This window comes from Nesoenas mayeri, assembly GCF_963082525.1.
Source record: "Nesoenas mayeri genome assembly, chromosome: 1".
Classification (NCBI taxonomy): Eukaryota; Metazoa; Chordata; class Aves; order Columbiformes; family Columbidae; genus Nesoenas; species Nesoenas mayeri.
This window is the reverse complement of record NC_137541.1, coordinates 7,974,340-7,992,072: the sequence shown is the minus strand read 5'-3', so window position 1 is coordinate 7,992,072 and position 17,733 is coordinate 7,974,340. Positions and strand designations below refer to the sequence as shown.

The window sequence follows — 17,733 nt, the reverse complement described above, 5'->3', positions numbered from 1 at the left end:
GGACATACAGAAGACTTTTTCTTGTACAGTGAAGGTAGTCAGACACTGGCACAGGCTGCTCAGAAAAGCTGTGGATGCCCAATCAACTAGAAATGTTCAAAGTCAGGTTGGATGGGGCTCTCAGCCACTTGGTCCAGTGCAAGATGTCCCTGCCCGTGGCAGAGCGGTTGGACTAGATGGTCTTTATAGATCCCCTCCAACCCAAACCAGTCTATGACTGGATGATACAGGAGGTTATTAGCACCACACTGCTCAAGTGGACAAGAAAGGGGAGGTCCCACTTCTCTTTCCCCCTTCTCATTGCATTCCCATTCCTTTTTGCCTATGTTGGTGTTTCCCTAACCACACATTGAGCAATCAAAGCTATTTTAACTTTCATTCATTCAGAAGAAGCAGCAGCAAGTTAGAAAAGAAAAGTGAGTAGTCATAATTCCACAGTGGGTACCTGCAGGTGGGTGGCCTGGGTACAGCCAGGTGTCACGCATTGCCCCAGGCCCTGGTGACGAGCAGGATCTGCAGTTGCATGTTTGAAATAAGCAGGGGTCTTGAGTCATTGATCAGCTCCTGTTGCGTCAGGTACTGTATGGATTCAGAAGGGAGAGATTATTTTTACCTTCGGAGAACCCATAACTGTTGCAAATTGGACCCTGGCATTGGGGCTGCATTGACTTCTCTGGGAAGCCCTTAGAGTTAGTCTGACATCCTTTCTAATCAGACTATAGAGGAAAAGATGGCTATTGCCTTTCATGCAATGGTTTTGTGAAGCTGTTAACGTGGGAAAAAATTGGAAGCTGTGATTAGTTTTGGTCCCTTTATACTTACCAGCTAGCACAGTTTTCAGAAGAGTGTGTGTAAATATACTGAAACTGTCATTTTTTGTCGCCTGCTTCCCCATCCCATGTGTGTGACATTTATTCTCAAGGATCACAAATTCCTTGAGCTGGAACCAGTGTTCTTTCTTTGCTGGTTATAATTGGACATGGTGCTCTGAGACCTCTGACCAAGACTACCACAGCAATACTAACAGTAATAATGTTTTTTCTATTTCTGCTCGTTTATCTTTTGCACATCTCTCACTTGCATGATGAAAATCAATTGCCTAGGTTTCACTCCATTTATGATTTTGTATTTTTGGTATAACGTTGCTAGGTTTGCTGTAAATATGGAATTAAAGACACTATTGACCCTCTATGTACCATTTTTACAAAACATAAAATTGGACCTATGGGATACTTATTTTTTCTCAATAATGGCTTTATTTAGTAGCTTTATAAAAATTCTATTGCATCTGATTTGGCAGTAGGAGAACTGTAGAGATTTCCGCAGTGGTAGGAAATTGGTATAAGTGGTATAAGTTGGGGAATGACCTATTAGAGAGCAGCGTAGGGGAAAGGGACCTGGGGGTCCTGGTGGACAGCAGGATGACCATGAGCCAGCACTGGGCCCTTGTGGCCAGGAAGGCCAATGGTACCTGGGGTGTATTAGAAGGGGGGTGGTCAGTAGGTCAGAGAGGTTCTCCTGCCCCTCTGCTCTGCCCTGGTGAGACCACACCTGGAATATTGTGTCCAGTTCTGGGCCCCTCAGTTCCAGCAGGACAGGGAACTGCTGGAGAGAGTCCAGCGCAGGGCAATGAAGATGATTTAGGGAGTGGAGCATCTTCAGTATGAGGAAAGGCTGGGGGAGCTGGGGCTCTTTAGCTTGGAGGAAACTGAGGGGTGACCTCATTAATGTTTACAGATATATAAAGGGTGAGTGTCAGGAGGATGGAGCCAGGCTCTTCTCAGTGACAACCAACGGTAGGACAAGGGGTAATGGGTTCAAACTGGAACTCAAAAGATTCCACTTAAATTTGAGAAGAAACTTCTTCTCAGTGAGGGTGACAGACACTGGAACAGGCTGCCCAGGGGGTTGTGGAGTCTCCTTCTCTGCAGACATTCAAACCCACCTGGACACCCTCCTGTGTAACCTCATCTGGGTGTTCCTGCTCTGGCAGGGGGATTGGACTGGATGAGCTTTCGAGGTCCCTTCCAATCCCTGACATTCTGTGATTCTGTGACTTCAGTCTTTCATCAGTTTGCCTGCAGTTCTAGAAACCTGACCAAGAGGCCACCAAATAACCAGATCTTGAGCTCTCAATCTGTAGCACATGGGCGATGGGCGGCACCATCTATAAGTACCTACCACATCTGAAGACTCAGTACATTATTATTTTTCTGTGATGTTTTTGTATGGCATTCATGAATGTAAGACGTCAGGTGTAGATCGTTTCTCTAGGATAGGCTTTTATAAGCAGTAACTACAGTATTAATATGACCATGGTATTTATTCACAAAAATGACATCTGAATTACTGACTTGTGAAACACTGAGTTGGACCCTCGTTTTGCAGTTCTCAAAGTTGGCCATTTAAATGCTTTATGAAAAGTAGATAATTTCATACATTCTCTGTACAATCCTTTCCAGCCTCCTTTTCTCAGTTCTGGTGACACATTTTAAAAAGACAATATCTTTTTATTTCAGTCTTTACAGAAAAATACTGCACTGCTAACCATGTGGATAAACTTCCCGGTCCTAGGGATTGGGTCCAGATTCTTCAGGATCAAATTAAACTGGCAAGAAGACGGTTAAAAAGAGGTTCAGGTATGTATAAAAATACAAGGAACAACATGTGAGTGTAAGGTTAAAAGCTTAGAGCCTTCGCATCCATAGAAGTGTTTTTCTTGTTGACTATAGAGTTGTATATGTTTACCCTTTGAAAATTAGCCCTTTCAGATGTGAGCGGGTTTCTGTGTGGAGTGTTTCCTTATGTTTGATATGGTACCAAGTTTAGGAGCTGTCCCTGCATTCCAATTAACTTTGAGTCTTCCTCATATGTTGTCTCTAACCTCTTTCCATCACCACGCAAACTCTTCTTCCCAGTATTTGATGAAATCTAAGTCCTAAAGTAGCTGATCTGCTCAGGGTTGCAGGTAGAAGTGTTTTAATTTTGTATTATTTATTCTGACAAGCAGCCCATTTTACTGTTAACACATAACCCAAATGACCTTTCCCTCTAAACTCTATGCATCTGGAAGGATAGATGAGTTTTCTCACATTCCTTGTGAAAGAATCAGCATCATTGTAGCTAAAAATAAAAACAACACCCACCCTGGTTGTGCCAGCGGGGTCCTGCGGTACATGGGAGGGAGCTTGCCGGCCGTGAGTGACGGGTAATATAGGCCGGATTTTGCAGCAAAGCTGCTCAACTTGGGCAGGGATAACATACACATTTGGGGTTGGGACCAGCTGAAGGCTCAGTGTTGAGCTTTCACCCTGGCAGCGTGCGGATTGTGAGCACTCAGCTTCAGCGACAAACAGCAACGTGCAGCCTCAAAATCCCCGGTAGAATTCATTGGGAAGCAATATCACTGATTAAGAGACGTGTAATTACTTTATAAACCTTAACTAGTCTCCTTCCTGTCTTTGTGTTCCCTATCCTACAAGGGGCTTTCTTCATACAAGGATTCACTTACTCTCCCTCATCCTAGTGCTCTTCTAAGGCTCTTTCATGGTCGTATTTCTTTCCCATTGCTCCATTAGAGCATCTGACATGGTTGTCTGAGGCACGATGTGCCAACATCCTTTAAAACGGTCCTTTGCTGTTACCGTACTTACCTGCCTGCCTTTTCCCCTCTTCCCTCTTCCCTTCACCACAATTAAGTGCCTGTTGGCATGGGTGGGTTGGCAGGATGGGAAACCTGATAGCTCGGTGGTCCCTTTGGCTACTGAGGGGTGAGCGAGACCACAGGAAAAGTCCTCTCCAGCTCCCTGTCTCTGAGAGACATCTGTCAAAGCTGTGTCTCTGAAACACACACTTAGACTGGCATCTGAAATCATTCTCCACAACATTATTAATGCCAGGAGGGAAAAGCATAAGACTAAGGGAATTGAGGAACACCCAGAGACAGAAATAACATGGGGGGGAGGAAAAAAGTGCAGATTATTCAGTAACATAAGCTTCCCTAAGTAAAGCAGCAAAGCAGCACCAGCCTTTAAAAGGGTTTCTTGTGCGTGTAGGGGGAGGGAGGAGAGAGGGATACAAGATAATCTTGTTAAAGACAATGTCAGATTACTGGTGTTGTACAACAGGACTGCTTTCTGCCCCTTCCCAGGCTGCCTGTCCCCCCCCAGGACGGGAAGGTGGAATTGGGATGCCAGGCTTCCATAAGGTGAAAAGTGCAGTGCTGGATGCAGGGAGCAGAGGGTCCTTGGGCTGTCTGCAGAAGATCCCTTAGGAAAGAGGATTGACCTAATTTTGTTTTGATTTTTATTTTCTTTCATCCTTTTTTATTTGCTTTTCTTCGTGCCTCTGCAGGATATTAATTAAAATGACAAAGACATGCAGCTTTTGCCTTTCAAATGGGGCCATCTCCATCTCTGGTCCTTTCTCAGGGTGGGAGAGTCTAAGCAGAGGATATTGTCTCTAAGCTAGCAAGACCATAAAGAAAAATAAGTGAAGCTGAGCATAGTGTGACTGAATAAGACAGAAAGTAACTTGTTAACCAGCATGTGGATGAGTAGTGAGCAGCAATGTACTTACCTCAGATTTATTTGCTGAAAAAAAGTACACACTACCTGGGTTGGTAGTAAAGCTCTTTTTGGTGTTGTTTAGTTTCCTGGCCGTTCCCTGGAGTGCACTGTTTTCCCTCTGGTGTGAGAGCACAGGCAGACATGCTCTTTGTGATTGAACACGCCTCTGTGACCATACCATCCCCTACCATCTTCACTGGTGGCTTAACCCAACCCAACCTGACCTCGCACTGAAGCAAATGAGAAGTTTCCCCAGTTTTTGTAACAACAAAACAGTCGATAGCTCCAGAGAGGCAGGAGCACACAGCTGGTTGCAATAACATCTTCATCTTGTTGAAACAAGATTTGTTACTACTTGTGTGCTACAACCTGGCATCCTGGGGTGTATTAGAAGGGGGTGGTTAGTAGGTCAAGAGAGGTTCTCCTGCCCCTCTACTCTGCCCTGGGGAGACCACACCTGGAATATTGTGTCCAGTTCTGGGCCCCTCAGTTCCAGAAGGACAGGGAACTGCTGGAGAGGGTCCAGCATAGGGCAACAAAGATGCTGAAGGGAGTGAAGCATCTCCCATGTGAGGAAAGGCTGAGGGAGCTGGGGCTCTTGAGCTTGGAGAAGAAGAGACTGAGGGGTGACCTTATTAATGTTTATAAATATATAAAGGGTGAGTGTCAGGAGGATGGAGCCAGGCTCTTCTCGGTGACAACCAACGGTAGGGCAAGGGGTAATGGGTTCAAAGTGGAACATAAGAGGTTCCACTTAAATTTGAGAAGAAACTTCTTCTCAGTGAGGGTGACAGACACTGGAACAGGCTGCCCAGGGAGGTTGTGGAGTCTCCTACTCTGGAGACATTCAGAACTCGCCTGGACACCTTCCTGTGTAACCTCATCTGGGTGTTCCTGCTCTGGCAGGGGGATTGAACTGCATGATCTTTTGAGGTCCCTTCTAATTCCTAACGTTCTGTGATTCTGTGATACCAGGGACATGGAGCTGATCAGGCAACAGATCCGTCTAGCCCCATATTTTGTTTCCAGTGATGGCTGTGGGCAGGTGCCTGGGGAGATCTATGGGACTGAGGGAAGGATGTTGTGATGCTTGCTGGCATGGTCTCACCACCCTCAGCAGCTTTACCCTGATATAAAACTGGTTATATGGGAACTGTGCACATTTTAACTATGCATTGTGAAGCAATACCAAGATTCTTACAGCTGTGCATAACTTACAGAGACCAAAACAGGAGGGGTGGAGGTTTGATGTGCTGTGGGCAGAAGGTGTCCAAGGACTCCATGTTGCAAAACTTAGCTTTTAAGAATCTGAAAACTATGGGAATTGCAGCCACTGAGGCATGGGACTCATCACTCTTCCAACTGAGCTCTTCAACTCTGCCAGTCCATGTGTGGTTGGTGGAGCAGAGGCTGAGCCATTCCGAGTGAGTGTCCTTGATGTCCCAGGTCATTCTCTCTTCATTCTGTCTCCATTTGCTCACTGAAACACGCTGGCTAACTCTGTGGATACAGACTAAGGTGCCCAAAGAGCAAATCTGAGCCTGCGTTAGGCTAAATTCACCCAAAACTCTCTGAGCCAATGTGTCTCCCTGCTGCCTGATTGCACCGATTCATCTACATCAGCTTCTGGTTTGTTGTAATGTAGAGGCTTTATGTAGAAAAAGCTTAAGACAATCCATTTATTTTACAGAAGCCACAAGACAACTTTTTAGTCACCACTGAGTTGGGCTAAATTTTAACAGCAAAAATATTTAAGAGAGGAGGGAAAGGCTTTCAATCCTGCTTGCCTTCCCCTGAGCCATTTAGTACATACTCTGATTAGTTTTTTATTTCAAACCAGGCAGTAAGACACTGCATTCACAACCAGCCCTCTCTACTTTATCCTATGAAACATTATTTCAGTCTGATAACGTAAATCCTGCTCTAGCTTTCAGCGATATTAATAATTTCAGAGAATTCCAGCAAACAGGTGGGGGGGATCTGCTTTTTGTACCCCTTTCTATAGGATGTACTCTCCTGAGTGTTTCAGAATTAAATGAAATCATGATCACTGCATCATAGGTGCTGCCCAGCCACAACCTTATTTACCATGTTTAGCTCATCTCCTAGAAATAGGGACAGAAAATCTCCCTGCTTGGAAAGCTAATCAAAAAACACTTAAAAATTCTGCTTTCTAGAAAATAGTTCCCCCGTGCAGATTTTGAAAGGTTGTTATCCTATGCCAAATAAAAATTCATTTAAGTTCTGAATCAGTGACAATATTTTTCATAGCTGGAAATATTTCTTTTTCTTAGGCTTTTTCTTAGCTCTTTTAGATTATTGCCTGAGATCTGAGACTTGGGTAGGTTTTCTTCTTATTTGTTAGATCTGAGAATAGAGCTGTCACTGCTATTAAATTTTTATTGGCCTTGTTCAGTCTTTTCAAAATTTCACAAGTTAACTGTCACGAAGGGGAGAAGAGACTGCGAGGTTAATGTTACAAACAGCTGTTATAATTAAAATTCAGGAGGATGGTGATATTCTTCAGCCTTGACGACTGGTCCAATTTCATGCCAGCAGCACAGCGAACTGGGGCCCAGCTTCATAGTGCCAGGTCTGCCTTCTCCCAGCAGAGCAGCTGAACCCTCTTGGCTGCTGGGACGGGATGCGAAGTGACCCTAGAAGGGCAGAAGTCAAAGGAAAAGGCACGTGCGTAGGTTTCCTCTCTTAAAGCCTGAATTACCATGCAAATTGCCTCGTAATTTATGTCGGGTTTCCCACGGCGTGGTCTTTTCACCCCGCAAAAGAGACTATGGGTGGGTGGCTGGTGGCCTTGCCGATAGCAGCACAGAGGGAGTCAATCGAACATTAGCATAAAGATCTTAAAACGGGTAAAATCAGAAGGAACTGATGCTGTTTGTGTCGTCTCTGCACCAGATGTCACATCTGAGCCTTTTGATTACTAAACTCTCCGTCCATTAATAAGCAGTAGGGCATGGACCACACGTCTCTCCCAGCAAGTTCTTCCTCACGTTTTCTGTTTGAAGAGCCTGCAAGCCATTATTCTATTGCAGCTGTCCACAGCACAGACAGAAAAGCTGGTACCCCATGAATAATACTCCCGAAGTACAGACAGTAAGAGCTGCTCAAAGTGATTACCTGGTGCCTAACCTGGAAGCTTTTGATTGCCCTGCTCCGTAAAGGAAAATATGGCAATGTTAGAAAACATGCTGAGGTTTTTCAGGCAGGATTAATTTCAATAAATCACATGCCAGCACATTTCATCCTTGAATTGTTGTTTAAAATTTACATTACCTTGTTGAGATGTGCAATAGTGAGAACGAAGGAAGAATAAATGCCAGCCTTTTTTCTGGAAATGCACCTTTTCTCCCATGTCCTTGTTCAAGCTGCTACTTCCATTGTCTCATTGGAGGTTTTTTTGCTTTCTATTTCACTTTATCCTTCTGATTTCCCAGGTTTGTGTTGTTGATGCAATATCTACGTGTTGCGAAAGATCGGCTTGATTTTTTTCTTGCTTAGCAATACACACATGGCCAGGAAGGACGTAGGATGCGAGTCCAACATGCGGCACGGTGCTTTTGTGGCCAGTATCTTAGATAAAGATAACAATATTAACATGTATAACCGCTGCATTCATCTTCCCAGCCCTGAGCGTACATGTATTTCTGTCCAGGGACAGCAGGTGTGCACTTAGCAGACAAACATGTACATCAGAAGCTCAACAATTATTTTTTGGGGGAAGCACTTTAAAGGAATTATTACCAGGATTGTTTTGCAAGAGCTACTGAGCTCTATCTAAGCAAAGGATGGAGAAGAGGCTCTGAATTCCCACAGCAGGATCTATTCCTGCTTGCCTTGTCTTGCAGGCTGGCTCAAGACAAGTAGAGCTTGGCTGGCAGTCTCTGGGTGCGGTTCTCGAAGACAAACCTTCTTTCCTGCTTAGAATGCCATGTGAGAAGCTGGTGGTTTACAGCCATGGTAGGAGGTCGAGGTGTCTGTTGTGCCTTTGTGTCATAATTCACCTGGAGCTGCGGTTACACATCCAGTTTCATAAAATAAATTCAGGCAGCTATGACTGAAGAGGCTCTCCAGGCATCTGCTGTGCTCCCATTGCCTTTCTAGCACTGGCATGAGGATTTATGTGGTGATATTGTCAGTTTTTAACTAGATCTGATCTTGATGACCGTGTGAACATTTGTGCTAGGATGAGGAAAGGGACTGGAACAATTGGTGGCGAACTAGACCTCATCTATCAGTCTTGTGCCAGATTAAAACAGTCATGTAACTTCGCTGTTAACAAAGCTGGTTCTGCAAAGCTGTAGACTCAAGTTCTTACCTTCTGACAGCGAGGTTGTTCCTGCCTGCCTTTTGTTTCATTCTGCATTCAGCTGAGTTCAGATTTAGCCAGGGCTGAGAAGAGCATTTAGGCAGAAAGGTAAACACATCTCTAGAGTTACTTGTTGAAGATGTCACTGCTCATTGCAGGGGGATTGGACTAGATGACTTTTGAAGGTCTCTTCCAACCCAAACTATTCTATTATTCAAGAGTGGCTACTGAGATTTCCAGAAAACCTATGACTTGAGTGGACAGCCTGGTTGGCACTACCCCTGGTACAGATAGAGGAAAGGCTTCCCAGCCCATTGCCAGGACTCATATCTGGCTTCCCTCTTTTTCATACCTTGGGTCCCTTCAACCTAAGAGACCAGTTACAGCTTCATCTCTCATGTGCTGAGCAGCCGTGTCCCTTGGTGTGGGTGGTCCTTCATAACATAGCTAGATGTTGGCCTCAGACTGTCACTTTTGGTGTTTTAAGCCTGTATGTTCCATTGACTGTTTCTCAGCTGCTCGTTTCACCGTGCTGTCTCCTTCCTTGTGCACCCAGTCCTTCCATTGCTGGGAGTCCAGTCCAGTTGCAAACCAGCCTAAGTAACCTCTTCCCATTTATCGAGCCACCCGTTCCTTCCAAAATGCAAAGGTTTTGCAGTGAACTGTACCAAGCACTTAATTTATATCTGCTCAGCGTGCCACCTTCTCACAGGAGGTGGAAAAAGGTGTCAGTGCAAGGCACAGAGTCACAGGTCTCTGCTGTGTACTTGTCAGGGCTCTCCATTTAAACCTTCCATGCGAGGAAAGCTGCTCAGCACTCCGGTTTATTGTTTGTTACTGTTTTCTTTAGTTCAATTGATTTTGCAGAACTGCGTAGCGAGCATACAGCTAAAAACTAACCAGACATCCAAACGCATGGGGGAGAGAGAGCAATCTCTTGGTCCATGGATGGATAACCAGGAGTTGATGGAGGAAGGAAATTAATGTGGATCAGCTTTGGGGTTAGTTCTTAGGATTTCCTCATAAAGGCAGCAACTCAACATCCTCATGTATAGAGCTGTGGTAAAGATGACCAGGACAATTAGCTCAGTTTCAGTTGGGAGCTGAACTAAGTTACTCACTGCATCTACAGCCCTGGTCAGACTTGATCCCTGTGGATATTGTGCGATGAATCAACGTGAGCAGATGTCTATCCAGCACACTGACCGTGTACAATGTAATGGGCTGGTCCTTTCGGACCACACCTGTTTGCTTAAGCGCTCTGAAAGATCTCATTGTGCTTCAAAGACCTTAAATATCATGCTGAAGTGCCAAAAGACAAAAGTAATAGGATTTTGAATAGGGCTTGTGTAGGTTAGGCACCAGTTTCTTGTTACACACCTATAATTTCCTCAGGGCTCACATGCACACTCCAGGGTACTGCAGTCTGACAAGTCACTGCACATCTGCTGAGCCAAATTAGCCATCTTCATGCATCCCCTTGGCCTGTGGCAAATACGAGATGAACAAATTAAACTTTTAGCTTTCCTTCACCATGGGCTAAATTAAGTCAAATGATCTTGCATAAGCTGCGGGTTGAAAGCACACGTGTGTGTATGTATGCTGTAATTGCCTATGTACCTGGGTGCTTATGTGCTTTTGTTATTGTGCCAGGTGCCCACCTGCGTCTTTTGCCCCAGTAAAGGTGTCCCCCATAAAATAAGCTGGCTCATGGGTGCAGAAATTTGGGGATTCACCCTTTCCCCATAGACATTGGGTGACAGCAGCTGTTGGAGGGTGGAAAACCAGCCTGAGAGGCTCTTCCTTCAAGTGCTGCGGGGGATTATTCTTACACGATCTTATCAAATAATCACAACTCCCTTTATCATCCAAATATCCCTAAACCTCAAAAAGAGCAAGTGTTTCTCTATCCCATTGCTGGAAAAACTGCTTCTTAATACCCAACTCCCTCTTCTAAGTTTGCATTTTTATTATATGACCTTTTCCTCCAAGCAGTGAGTTTTTAACAGAGCAATAGCAAATTGCAGCTGGGGAAAGTAGATAGAAAATGCAAAATCACTCTACAGTGTGTAGCTTTTTAATCGCATTCCTGTATTCAGTAAAAGTAATGAGATTTCTTGTTTATATTTGTAATCAGCAGAGGCAACTGACTGTGATGAGAAGCCGGACTTTTCTCTACTACAAACAGGTAAAATGCATTAAAATTTTTATCAGCTTCCAGTGTGTGTGTTTGTTTATTTATGGCACAGAAGCAGTTTTCAATAATCCTGGTGTGCCATATACAGTCAGGTAATTGCACACAGGACCCAGCTGTCTTAAGTTTTAAATGCCCTGTATTAAAACCCAAATGTATCAGAATCTTACAATTTCCCCCTCTATTTCATATTCATAAAATCTCAGTGTTCATGGTAGCAAATAAGCTAATAAGGCCAGTAAGTTTCACCCTCCTTTTGCCAGATAGGGACTTGTGCTCATCCCTGATATTTCTGGCAGTTTTTTGAGTTCTTTACGGAGTTATTGGTAGGGACAGACACAATAATTTGTATTAGCATCTGTTCAGTTGTCCAAGGTATTAGCAATAATATCTCGTGTTCACAGAAGGATTGCAAAGACATTTATATGCTAGTTAAGTGTTTTCCTTTTTCTTGGAAGCGCAGCCACCCTGCCTTAAAAGCCTGCCAGTTGCTGAACAGCAGCGTAGCCATGCAGCGGTGTGGGCTGGTAAATAAGATTTTTGCATGCTGTTGCACATGGTATTGAAATCAAGACAGGCTGAGACTGAAATTTGAAGCAGCACCTCGTTAAGAGTCAGTCCATCAATAGGCGCCCTCATGATAGGAATTGACCTGCCATCCTCGGAAAATCCAGCAGAGCCAGAGTCTGGGGAGATGGTCATTTCCCTGTAATTTCACCAAGATGCTGCATGGTGACCCCAAAGCCAAATTAAAGGAGGGGAGATCTTGAGCAGACACATAGGGCCATGGATTATGGTGCATTTTTATCATTCTCCTGAAGTGTAATAACAAAGGGTGGTTGGAGATGAGGACAACCAGGGCTGGTACTGGGTTGCTGAGCATGTGGCACGGTACCTGGGGGCTGCGGGGCGCTCAGGAGAGCACTGGGACCATTGCAGCATCTGTGCAAGGGCTTCCAAATCTCTCTCGCATAACAGAAGGGCTGGAGAAGGAGCTTTCAGACGCGGCTGCCGTGTGCCGGAGCAGCAGCTGCCAGGCGCGGAGCGCTGCCGGTTGCAATCCCGCTGTCGGAGCACGTGCAGTTACTAAGGAATGGGAGCAGCGAGGCATTCGGGAGGACAAGCAGCTCCAGTCTTGTTCTGGCACGGACCCAGCGGGGGCTGGGAGCACACGCCGAGCGGCAGCTACCGCGCTGCTTTCTTGGCCAGCTGCTGAATGTTGCAGGGGACGGCGGTGAGAGTAGATGCAGGAAGCTCTGGTTTGAAAGGTTCCTTCCAAGGGACATCCTGTTCGTTTGTTTTATCAGGGAGGGAAGCAATTCCATTGCAAGAAGACCCTCATAAAGGTTAGTAGTACGACATACTCTTATCATTTTATTGCTCTGGCAATCATATGAAGAAGCAGAATTATCAGGTCGCTGTGCTTTTCTTCGAGCACAGTTTCTGTAGCTACTACACGTCACCGATGGAAACGAGTGTGCTGAGATGGTTGTGGTGGAGAAGTTGACTCAGTTTCTACCCCCAAGCAGCTCACCATTGCATTCTGCTTCCTTGTACACCTCTGAGCACCCATGCGGGCAGTTTTTGAGTTGAAATGTTTCCCTTTGTGAGGCAGACCTCCCCGTACTATCTGTGGAAGGATGCCTAAATAAACCACGCTGCAATTTGCGTTGGTGGGGGAGGTGATGCTCCAGGCTGTAAGCCAAGCGTTTGACTCACCCCCGTTATTATATGAGTGCGAGTGCCTCTTTACAGGACGTATCCATGAAATATCGTGCTGTTCTTGGAAGCAAATGATTTAAAGTGATATACAGACAGTATAATGACAGTAATTATAATAGAAAGCCAAAATACAGATGATTTCTATCAAGGAGTGTAGCAAAAGAGGTGGAGTATTACTTTTACAGAGGTCTTTCCCTTTCCTAGCACAGCTGGTTTTATAAAGGGGTGTTACTAACAAGTTCTTTAAAGCGAGCCTTTGTGTGATTTATCCAGACGTCTTCTCTGTTTAACTCGAAAAATCTTTGGGGAAGACTCTCTCTGACTGTGCCTTTGTACAGTGCCTGCCGCAATGGGCCTTGATTGTGAATGACAACTGATATCAGATAAATCATGGCCTCAAGTTGCGCCAGGAGAGGTTCAGATTGGATATTGGGAAGAATTTCTTCATGGAAAGGGTTGTCAGGCATTGGAACAGGCTGCCCAGGGAATTGGTGGAGTCACCATCCCTGGAGGGGTTGAAAAGACGTGTAGATGTGGTGCCTGGGGACACGGTTCAGTGGTGGACTTGGCAGTGCTGGGTTAATGGTTGGACTCGATCTTAAAGGTCTTTTCTGACCTAAATGGTTCTGTGATCAGTGATTAACCTGGTGTGTTGGCAGAATAAAACCAGCCCAAATTTGATTGCTTGAGGAGAGTATCGCAGGGGACTGGATGGGGAGAATAAGTGGGGTATGGAAGCTGTTTAGGAAAAACGTTTCGTCTTTTGGCTTTCAAGAATTGAACAAACTTGTGATGCAAAAGCACCCGGAGTGAACGACTTGAAACAATGCTGAGTGTTGGTGAAAAAAATAAACAAAAGGGAAACTCATATGCCTTTAATGCCTTTCCTGGTTGGTCAACCCTACCTGTGGCACTGGTGTCATTATGACCAAGACCTGGGTATATATGGACTTCCAGTGCTGAACTGCCTCAGCCTACATGTTTTCAGACCACAGGCTGTGGCTGACGCTTCATTTGAGACACCTCCATCAGAAGTGTGGTTGTTCTCAGCTCTCTTCATGGTTGGGGCGAAGAGGACAGCTTCCAGAGAGAAGGTCAGATCACATAGGGTTGTTTTTTGGAGGTGTCTCTCTTTTGGTGCCAGCAGGACCGGTCTGAGTGCAGTTAATTGGTTTAGGTGCCTATAGCCGGGTTTGAACACAGTTAGCAATGTCCTGGACTTTTGGGGTGAGCAGGAGGTGGTTTGTTTTCAAAACTCTCTTTTGGAACTCAAAAGCCTTGTAAAAAAAAATTGAGCTGGTACATCCTCATAAAACCAAGGAAGACATTTTTTGCCCAATTATATTTTAGCACTTCCAAGCAGAAATCACATTCCCGTTTTAAAATCGCTCTCGATGCTGAGAGAGCCTTTGCTTTGAACGCTGCTGATTGAAGGGTGTTTAAAGAAATTGGAAGAACTATGGCAGTTAAACTTGCCGGGAACTTTGGTGCATTGACAGACAAATCTCAAGAAAATACTAGAAAAATTGACTCTAACAAACATAATCAAAGCTCAGATCCTCTTCAGTTCCAGCTTTTACACCTAGGAAAAGCTAAAGGCTGTGTCCAGACCTGAGCTGAGACAGACCAGACAGCTCCAGGGCTAATTACCGTGGCCTGAGTGGAAGGACTGATTAGTTCTCAGTGATACAAGAACGGGAAGGTGTGAGATAGATCTTTATCAGGATGAAGATGCGGCAGCTTTTAGAGTCTTTAAGTATAAGTTGGCATTGCAAAAAGGGTCATCTTATTTTGGGCTATAATTTGCACAAAGCATCTAGATTTTGGTTTTTGTTAAAAAAAATAATAAAGGAAGGCATAACCCATAAGTTCTGCATGTGGAAACAAATATAAGCCAGCTGCAACACCCTCATCTTGAAAATCACATTTGGAAGATACATGCAGCTCCGGACCATGAGAGAGCTCTCCTTATGCCCGTGCTTTGGACCACAGCTGTGCTGAGGGTCCAGATAGTTTCTCCACGCTTGGGTTAATTTAAAGATGAGAAAGAATTTTGATATCTCTGAAAGACGTGGAAACTCTAACATCCCAATCCTCAGGTCCAGGGGTGATGCAGCTTTGTGAAAAGATGAGAGCAATCTCTTGGTAAAGAAACAGATGATAAGAAAACAGCAACGATTCAATTCTATACAGGTTGTCTCCTTTCCTCTTGAAATACAGTATCAAGAAAATGAAACTTCAAAAAAAAAACTCCTTTTCGAAACCTTAAATATAAATCCTTTATTGTAATATAAATCTTTATCCTTTCAGCGCGTGATTGTGTGAGTCTTCCCTTTTCATTGGGTTGTATTTGCCTCTCAGGCTGATTGATGTCTGTCTCCTATTTGCCCTGTGTTCTTAGTGCTCTCCTTGTAATTCTTCTGTCCATCTTTCATTGTTCTGTTTAGAAAAAGCACATTCTTAAAGTGCTTTAAAAAGATGGGATACAATCATACCGTGCACCTTTTTATATATATATATATATGTATATATATATTCTCCCATATGCATTTAGACTACTGTGGAGTGGTGCGTTTAGGTTCGGTTTATTGGGTTTTTTTCCCCCAAAGAAGATTCCAAAGTACATACTCTAGGTTTAAAATTCATGTGGTGCTTTTTTCACTTCTTCAGAACCACAACTTCAAAGGGGTGAGCATCGCAGTGCAGTTTGTGCCGAAGCCTAATGCGACGCTTTACATCTCAAGTGGGGAGCGCTATATGTTGTGTGAAAAAAACCTCGCCGCCAATTTCTGTATTCAAAAAAACCCCATTTAATTTGCTTTTCTTTAGCTGATTGAGCTCTATTCTAAACGGAATTCAGCAGCTGCTGCCTGTGTACACACCAGCAGTTCAGCCCCATCATAAATTTAAGTTAGAACGCAAATATGTAATTTCCATCATTTTAATTATTTTTTTTCTTTTGCAAATTACTGATTTCTTAAATGTTTAGATTTTGTAACCGCTTTCTTCAAATTCTTCCTTCCTTCAGGTAACCTTTTTGACACCACGACAGATCATCTGATAGACGCAAACCTGGATTTTTCAGCATGAATTTCACACTCTGCGTCAGTGTTTTTAGTGGATAGAAACATCCTCTCCTTTGAATAACATTCCCACAAGATCGGCACGAGAACTTCAGCTCACCACGAGACGCGGACGTCCGTACCGTTTTCCCTTCGAGTTTGTGTTGTTTCATTCATTTTCATGTAGCCTCCAATAACGAAACCGCCAGATTGCTTCACTCCTCATCTTAATTAAAGATGATTTCCCTCCGTATCGAATGCATTGTTTAATTAGCGAGGTATCCACTCTGAAGACATTCTCTTGCCTTTGTTCTTCCTCCACGATTGTATTTTTCCACATGATTGTATCCTTGCCAGCAGTGTTTTGTCTTAAGCCACGCAGAGGTGAATCCACACAGCCTGGTGACAATTCCCGTCCCCAGGGCCCGGGGTGACATCTCTCTCCATCACAAACCCTGGGCATTCGATGAGAATTTGCCTCGGTGAAGCTCTTTGCTGCTGCAGACCCACGTTTCCTTTCCTGGCTGCTGTGGGACCGATGACCAGCTGTACGTGATGGGATGAAAAGCTCCTCGCTGGATTTAGCAGGAAATAAAGGAGGATTCCTCCCAGCAGTGCCCTGTTTCCTAACTATAGCCAGAAGCTGTTCCTCAAATAATTTCTCCTATGTGGTCCTAGCAGGATGGCTCTAGAGCATCTTCATAGTGCAGGATGCAGGAGGGGGTCATTCTCCACTCACTTTCCCCTCCTCGTTTGCCCTACCACCTCAATCTCAAAATGTATTAATTTGCTGGAAGAGGGTCTGCACGCTGTGATTTTTCAACCACTGCCCTTGGCGACAATATTCACCTATTTAAAAGAAAAGAAGAGTCACCTTTTGACTGGCACTCTCGATATCTCAGCAGTTAAACGAGCGAATCGATCGAGAAATTGCACTAGGTGCTGAAAGGGTCGGTCCTTTTAGGTCAGGGCTAAGGGAAGATCGTACGCAAACCTTCATTTCTGCACCTTTCATCAGCACTAAATTCACTTTAAAAATGTTGAGGAAAATGTCTAGAAGGTGTTACCTGCAACATCTATCGATCACCAGGCAGTTGGAGCACGTTTCCTGCAACTGGAAGGAGAGCTCGCTGGAGCCTTTACCATTGTGTTTCCCTCTGAATATTTTAGGTTCATCATTTTTTCTTTGGAAACTACTTGGCCTTTGAGTGTCTCAACAGAAGTGCTATTACAGAGTGGGATGGTTTTCAAAATATTAAACCTCTTATTTTTTAGCAATCGCAAAGCCCGTTTTCTCAGACATCACCGAATAACCTGAGAAACAAGGGTCCCAGCCCTTCCCCACCCACCTACCATGGACTTTTGGGAATGACCACGTTCTCTCTGAAACTGTGGAATAGATTGAATGTGCACTGCAAACCTTAACATTTGAATACTTTCCTTCCTTCATGGCTTGGAGCTGCCTGCATGGGGCAGGGGGCACCAGTCCGTCGTGTGCATATCGTAACCCTTCAGCGACAGAATCAGCGTTTTGTAAATTTGGAAGATTGCATTCGTGTTTACTTACTGTGACTACTGTTCAGACTTTCTTCAGAAATCTTTTTATAGGGTTTATTAGAGAGAAGAAAAAAAAATAAATCATTCCATATTTAGGTAAAAATGTCTCAATCTTCTGTATATATGTTTTATTAATATGTAAATATTTAGATATTTTTAAATTACTATGTTCTTAATAAAGCGACAAGGGACTAGTTGTGAAATGGTGTATAACATTGTGTCGTGTCATCAATCTCTGGGAAACCCTCTTTGTCAGTTCAGAAAAGAAAACCTACAATAAATAACTTTAATTGCATGTGCGTC

At 44.2% G+C, this 17,733-nt stretch overlaps 1 protein-coding gene across 1 annotated transcript in view; it reads left to right on the top strand.

The window, feature by feature from the left end:
• BEND7 (BEN domain containing 7) overlaps positions 1 to 15,901 on the top strand; it is a gene marked incomplete at its 3' end in the record, with an annotated part of 47,390 nt that extends 31,489 nt beyond the window's left edge. The window contains exons 7-9 of the mRNA XM_080353361.1: positions 2,520 to 2,639; positions 11,033 to 11,083; positions 15,840 to 15,901. Coding sequence (XP_080209487.1) covers positions 2,520 to 2,639; positions 11,033 to 11,083; positions 15,840 to 15,901 — 233 coding nt within the window. The remainder of the gene's footprint in view (positions 1 to 2,519; positions 2,640 to 11,032; positions 11,084 to 15,839) is intronic.
• Positions 15,902 to 17,733: the final 1,832 nt, after the last annotated feature.